The 6631-nt window shown below is 38.3% G+C and overlaps 1 protein-coding gene across 1 annotated transcript; it reads right to left on the minus strand.

The window, feature by feature from the left end:
* Positions 1-1820: 1820 nt before the first annotated feature.
* Positions 1821-3247, minus strand: LOC112189514 (metalloendoproteinase 3-MMP). The gene is made up of 2 exons (XM_024328857.2): positions 2809-3247; positions 1821-2522 (listed from the first exon to the last, which is right to left on the minus strand). The coding sequence occupies exons 1-2, from the start codon at positions 3224-3226 to the stop codon at positions 2014-2016; spliced, it is 927 nt and encodes a 308-aa protein (XP_024184625.1). The 5' UTR covers positions 3227-3247; the 3' UTR covers positions 1821-2013.
* Between the last annotated feature and the right edge of the window lie 3384 nt (positions 3248-6631).

Genomic DNA, 6631 nt, shown 5'->3' on the forward strand with positions numbered 1-6631 from the left:
CTGGTATGAAGCTCCTCAAGGACAGTGGAAAACCACTTGATCATCATGATGCCATTCATTTCAGAAGCATTGTTGGATGTTTGCAATACTTAACCTTCATAAGACCTGATATTGCTTATAGTGTTAATTCTGTTTGCCAATTCATGCATTGTCCAACTGAAGATCATTTGATTGCTACAACACGAATACTCAGATATGTAAAAGGCAGCATTGATCATGGACTCTATTTCAGGCAAGGTAACAATGAACATAAGTTGGTTAAATTGCAAGCTTACTGTGATGCCGACTGGGCTGGTGATCCAAACGATCGAAAATCTACCACTGGATTTGTAATACTACTTGATTCTGCTCCTATCTCATGGTGTAGCAAAAAGCAAGCTGCAATATCTAGATCTTCAACTGAAGCTGAATACCGGAGTATGGCTGATACCACTTCAAAAATCCAGTGGCTGCTGCATTTGATCAAGGATCTAAGCATTGAACTTGAAGAAGTTCCCACCTTACATTGTGACAACATTTCTGCACTTGCCTTGGCTACAAACCCTGTATATCATTCTAAACTCAAGCATATTGAGGTTGATGTTCATTTTACCAGAGTTCAGGTCAAAGCTGGCACCATCAAACTACAGTTTGTTACTTCAAAGGAGCAGCTTGCAGATCTCTTTACCAAAGGACTTTGTTTTCCACAACACCAAGGCTTTTGTGCCAGCTTAATGCTTGTATCCAAGCATGAAGCTGAGGAGGGGTGTTAAGATGACACGTCATGCAGCTCCAAGACTTTCTCTCTTTAGTCTCAGTCTGTTATAATTAGTCAGCTAATTAGAGATAGTTTGTTAATTAGCTTGTTAATTAACATGTTCAGTTACTCAGTGCCCTACAGCTATTATCCACGTGTCTAGTTTCTGGTGATCGTAACTAGTACTATAAATACCTCATCCTCTCCTGTAATAGCTAAGCTGGTTCTCATTTTTTTCACGAATATTATTCAGTTCTAGAGTTTTCTCTCTATTTCTTTAGTTTCCTTTCAATTGATGCACAAAATATTCAAATACCAAATCCGCCCTCTATATATAAAACCAATTTCCAGATGGATGAGTTCACAATATGAGATAATATGAATGGGAGAGGCTGAGATATTCTAGTCATCTAATGTTTCCGATCGATAGCCACTTGCATGCACGATTGCCGTTTCTTTTGACGTTAAACACGTACAAATTGTTTACTAATTATTTGATAATCATCATATCTGTTTTCACTTTTCACCAACAGATTAGTGTTTTTTTTTAAAACCTTAGCCCACCTCACCCTTACATATGTTAGTAAAAATCGAACACATGACGGCATGACTTTTATAATGTTGGAATTTTAACTTACCAACAGGTCATAGCTCACCAGCACCAATAGTTTAGTTGATTATATGGTTTTCAATATAATTATTATTTTACACGAATAATTCTTAAAGAGAGTCCTAAAGAAATCTGATTATTGTAGTTGTCATGATGAGACTAATCGTATTTTTCCTCATTTTACGGTTAAGAACTTCACTGGTGAATGCATATAGATATATATACTCATGCATAAAACTTTTCCTTTTCTTTTTCGCTGAAAGGACGAGGATATATGAAAGATGAGTGACAACCTCCCGATCACTCTATTTTATTAATTAAAGAAAGAACAATAGGAGCGGGACCAAAACCAATACCTCGAACAACAAAAAGACTAACAAAAACAAATTTGATGAGAAAATAAAATGCTGCAAAACAAAAGGGGAGGCACATCATCAAAAAAAGATGTACCATAATTTGCCAAAGCATCGACTCTTCATACATACAACAACTCTCTTTGTTACTTTTGAATCTGAAAAATCTCGACACAAGTTATTCAGATACCTTATTTGATAAAGGAAAGAAGAATTAAAAGCTGACTGTGGGGGAGCATATTCAACAAAAGACTACGTGGTAATTAACAACAAGGCATTGAATTGTTTGATCGAGCTAGTGCTAGCACTGCTCCTCAGACGTTGTATAAAGCCTTGATTCCTTGAATATCGTCCCCATGCAAACTTTTAGTCATTCCCAGGGGAATAGCTGGGGCCATGATAGCTCCCTCCACTGAGCTATGTCCAAGTCCAAGAAGATGCCCTATTTCATGCAAAGCCACAGTCTCCAAGTCATAAGCACCTGGTGTAGCACCCACAGACCAAGACTCATCTGCGTCGTAGTGGAATCTTCCATCCGACGGGCTAAAAGCATGGGCTAGGACCCCGCCCGGGCCATCAAATGAATTCCCGTCTCCATGATCACCCTTATGAAAACTAATCTTCAAATCCGCATTCTCGTAACTTTGGGACTGGCTGAACGTGAAGTGAGTGTTTCCAGCCCATGTTGCGAAAGCCCGTGCGACAGCGCCCGTGGCTTCGGATGGGGTGTTGGGGAGAAAACCGTAAGTGAGATGGTATTTAGAAGAAGGCCATTTTGGATTTCCCTGGAAAAATGAGTAGTGAGCAGTGGTATGAAATGAACCTGTAAAACAATATCGAGCACTTAAATCATTAGACAGAATGTTCAAGTTTTAATTCAAGATAATTACTGTATGGTTTTATTTTGATTTTGAATTTCAATTAACATAAGGAGAATGGTAATTGTAGATGCATGTACATATCATTTTCAGTATATTAATGTATAATTGTATATAGTAGTGCAGTAGTGTATGTTCTATTGATAACTCGTAAGAAGTCAGAGGACAACGTTAAAAAAAAAAAAGTTGGAGGACAACGTAATTGTCTAAAAAGATGAAAGAGCTAGATACCATGGTGGTGCCTTTTCTTGGCTGATCTCATGGACGAGGTGCCATTGATGATATCCGGCATGCCACAACGAGGTGTCATCATCTTCGACACTGTTTTGCCGTCCAATGTTCCGGTGGACTTGAGGTGGTAATTGATCTGGTAAGTCTTGATGGCTTCCTCCAAAAGGTCGTCAAAATCATCATCGTCCGAATGACTGCGGTTCTTGTAGTTCAAGTAACCGTACTTTTCAAGGTATTTTTTGAGATCATTGATGCCTTTGACCTTATCACCTTTGTGGCAACCCTTGAGATGTTCAAGGAACTCAAATGGGGAAGAGCTCTTGTTGTGGGGATGAGAAGCAGTTGCATAAGAGAGGAGAGTAAGAAGGGCGAGCAGGAGAGTGATAGTAAAGAGAAAAAGATTAGATTTGGATGCCATTGCTCCTATTAGCTAGCTAGTTATGTTTCAAAAGCCTCAGATTGCTATTGCTATTTATAGGCCTCTATAAGAACGCTCTTCGCTAAAGTTTTCCATATTGCGGGCTTCCTTGTTCCTTAACAAAATAAGATATGACTTTGACTACTATTACTAGTTAGGTCCTGAGGTTCGAGATGATCAATTGGGAGTAAAGAAGAAGAAACATTAATTAATTAATTAATAGACTAGTTCCAAACTCGGAGAAGACGTTTAGTAAGTATTTATACGTTTAAGTGGTCATTCGATCTAGGTCATCAGTTGCTAGAACTAGTCTTGCAGTTTGCCTTAATTAATTACTCCCTAACTTGATCTGAGAAAACCTAAACTTCAAAGCTGCCTCAAAGTTTAATATATGTTTTGGGACTTTTTTTTTATATAGTAAAGAAAGATTGAGCTTTCATCTAGAAAAAATTGTACTCCAAAGACTTTACGCGCATTATATGTCTTATTTGAGAAAGTATAATAGACATTATAAAGAGCTTTCGATTGTAAATGCATCTATGAAATACCAATAATTACTATGTAAAGGATCAACTCGCTCACTTAAAGAGAATTTATTTCATTCTATTGATATTAAAGATTTACTAATATTACCGAATTACATTCAATTTCACATTAGGTACTTCATTTTGTCTAGATGCAGACAGAATAATTAATATGAGTAAAACACTGTGTTCCTCTTCCTTAATTGAGAGAGAAACCCTAAAGCCCCCAAAGTCAGGTTTTTTTCCACTTCAATATTCGATCTCGTACGGCGGCGCCCCGACCGATGCTTGCCTCCGGGTCTTGCCATCGTCTTGGGGTTGCTGCCGGACGGGCTTTCGATCCGATTTAGCCTGAGATTCATCCATGGGTGGTGCGCTTCGGGTTTCCAGACGGCTCGGTTTTGGGGTTTTCTGGCCTCATCTCAATCGGCGGTGGGGTGTGCTGATCAAGACCAGCAGGTTTTCGGACTGCGTGAGATGTGGCAGCGTGTCTCATGCATGAGCTGTGGCGGCGTGAGGCGCGGGGGTTTGGGCCAAAGCGGTGAGTAGTCGCGGAGGCGTCGCTTGGGGTGGCACGGGTCATGGCAGAGCGGGTCGGGTAGGGATGCTAGGTTTGTGGAGTACGGCATGTCATCAGGAACGCTGGGATTGTGGCGAACAACTTGTCGTCGAGGACGGATGGGCTGGGGCCAGATCAGCTTAATGGGCTCTGGAGTTTGGACTATTCCTTTATATGCTCTTGGGCCTGCTATTTTGGGCTAGGGTTGTTGCCCTAGGCCTTTACTATGTTTTAGCTTGTCTTTTACAATAAATTCCTTTTATTTAGGAACCAATGCACTAATGTGCACCCAATGTCTCTTTAGCGTCTCTGGAGTAGTACCGAAGGAGGATATCCACTATTTCTACGTATTTGATTGTACAATGAGTAGGACTATATATACGTACCACTTGTGGGTACTACCACTAACTTCTTGTCTATCTATAAATGGCAGCGAAATGGTATGTAACGGCCTATTTTGGCTTGTGATGAATATATTATTTCGCCCCGTGGCATTACTCAAAAAATAAAAACTAACATTACCAATATATATATATGATACACAGACACACGATTTTGATCAGGTCAATAACAATATTTTTCTCCATTTTCAATTGTTCACTCCGGGGTATAGGTTTCAAGCCTTTTTCAATCAAAAAGGAAACGGACTTCTTCGTAGAAAATACCTTCGTGGTCACAGTAATCTCTTATGAGAAACACCAACGACATATTTTACCAGTCCTGCGGTAGGTCTCATTTTGAATTTGACTCTAGATCATCAGAAGTATAGGTTCTTCATTCTTCGAAATAAAAAATTAAGTCATATGAAGTATTATTGGGTCGATGTTCGCTTTTCACTCTCCATTGTTAGACAATTCTTCAAATAGCTAGGCAAACAATTAAAAGGTAATGGGAGGTCCGAACGAAATAATATATATATATATATATATATATATAGGGTCCTTCTATTAAGGGATTTCTTTTTTTTGTCATTTTAAAGTATCTCTTGTGGGACACACTTTCTGATCATATTTCGGCATCTTGACCATTCAGTTTTTAGTTCTTAATGTATAGATTTTTTTTTTAAAATTTTCAGCTAAATTGATGATCGTTAAGGTATCAAACTAGATTAAATCAATTGACGAACCGAATCTGTCCAACCTGAACCGTTCGTGTTCGTAATTGTAAATCCTAGTTATGAATGCCTTAATGATTATCAATTTGGGTGAAAGTTTACAGAGATGATCTACATATATGCCTAAAAACTAATTGGTTAAGATGTGAATATGTGATCGAAAAATGGATCTAATGAGCAATCCTTTAAAATGACCAAAAGAATGGATCCCTCGCTAGAAGGGCCTATATCTATATGTGTGTGTGTGTGTGTGTGTGTGTTTGACATTCGAGGGCATGTCGAAATATGGAAAATCATATTAAGGTTTTTACTTTTATTTTTTGGAATTTTATTGCGTCATAATCTCATAATTGGTAATACATTATTTTTTAGAGCTCCTCCAAGTGACAGACCTCAAAAATCTCTTTCGGATCTTTTTAATGATTTTCTTAATTTTTCAACTTAATTGGGTCAAAAAATTTTAGATTCATCAGTTCTAGAATTGTCTAAAAATCCCAATGTTAGGGTGGGAAGATTTTAGTCAGAAAATAAGAACATGTATTTTTGGCCAAAAAATTGTTTGCTATAACCACAGTTTTAGGGGTGTAAAATTGTAAATTGTTTAAGGAAAACTGAATTGGAAGATAATTAAGTCTTGTTTTCATTAATAATAGGGATCTCTTTATATAGAGAATTACAAGCATAGAGATAGAGTTGTACATGGAAACATAATCGTACATTGATTGGATATCTCCTAAGATTCTCCGATAATATCTCTAATATAAACCATATTTCAACTAGAGCAAGTAACCTCGAGTTTGGGCTAGACACATATTCTGGATTTACTTGAACACTCCCCTTTGTGTCGCCCAAACGTGGTGCTCCTCTCGTTGCCTCATTAAAAACCTTGTCGAGTAACAAAAACCCTGTGGGACAAAAATAACCTCGGTCGAAGGGGAAAAAAAGCACAACACACCATTCACGTTTCGAGACCATACATGTAGACATCTCCCCCTGATGACTACGGTCATGGGAGTTCAGATAACTTCAGCAAACGATGCTACCAACATGTTTCTCGAAAGTGGAATTTAGGCAATGACTTAGTGAGCAAGTCTGCCACACTGTCCTCAGATCAAACCTAATTCACTTTGATCTTGAGGAGAGTCTGTTGTTGCTGATTATGCTTGGTGTTATCACTTTTGATGTAGCCTTTGCTTCATTTGTTCAAA

Source organism: Rosa chinensis, chromosome 2, assembly GCF_002994745.2.
Source record: "Rosa chinensis cultivar Old Blush chromosome 2, RchiOBHm-V2, whole genome shotgun sequence".
NCBI lineage: Eukaryota > Viridiplantae > Streptophyta > Magnoliopsida > Rosales > Rosaceae > Rosa > Rosa chinensis.

Coding starts and splice junctions, on each gene's coding strand:
- LOC112189514 (XM_024328857.2), bottom strand. CDS start 3,226: ATGGCATCCAAATCTAATCTTTTTCTCTTTACTATCACTCTCCTGCTC. Junction 2,523..2,808: donor CAAGAAAAGGCACCACCATG/GTATCTAGCTCT, acceptor ATTGTTTTACAG/GTTCATTTCATACCACTGCT.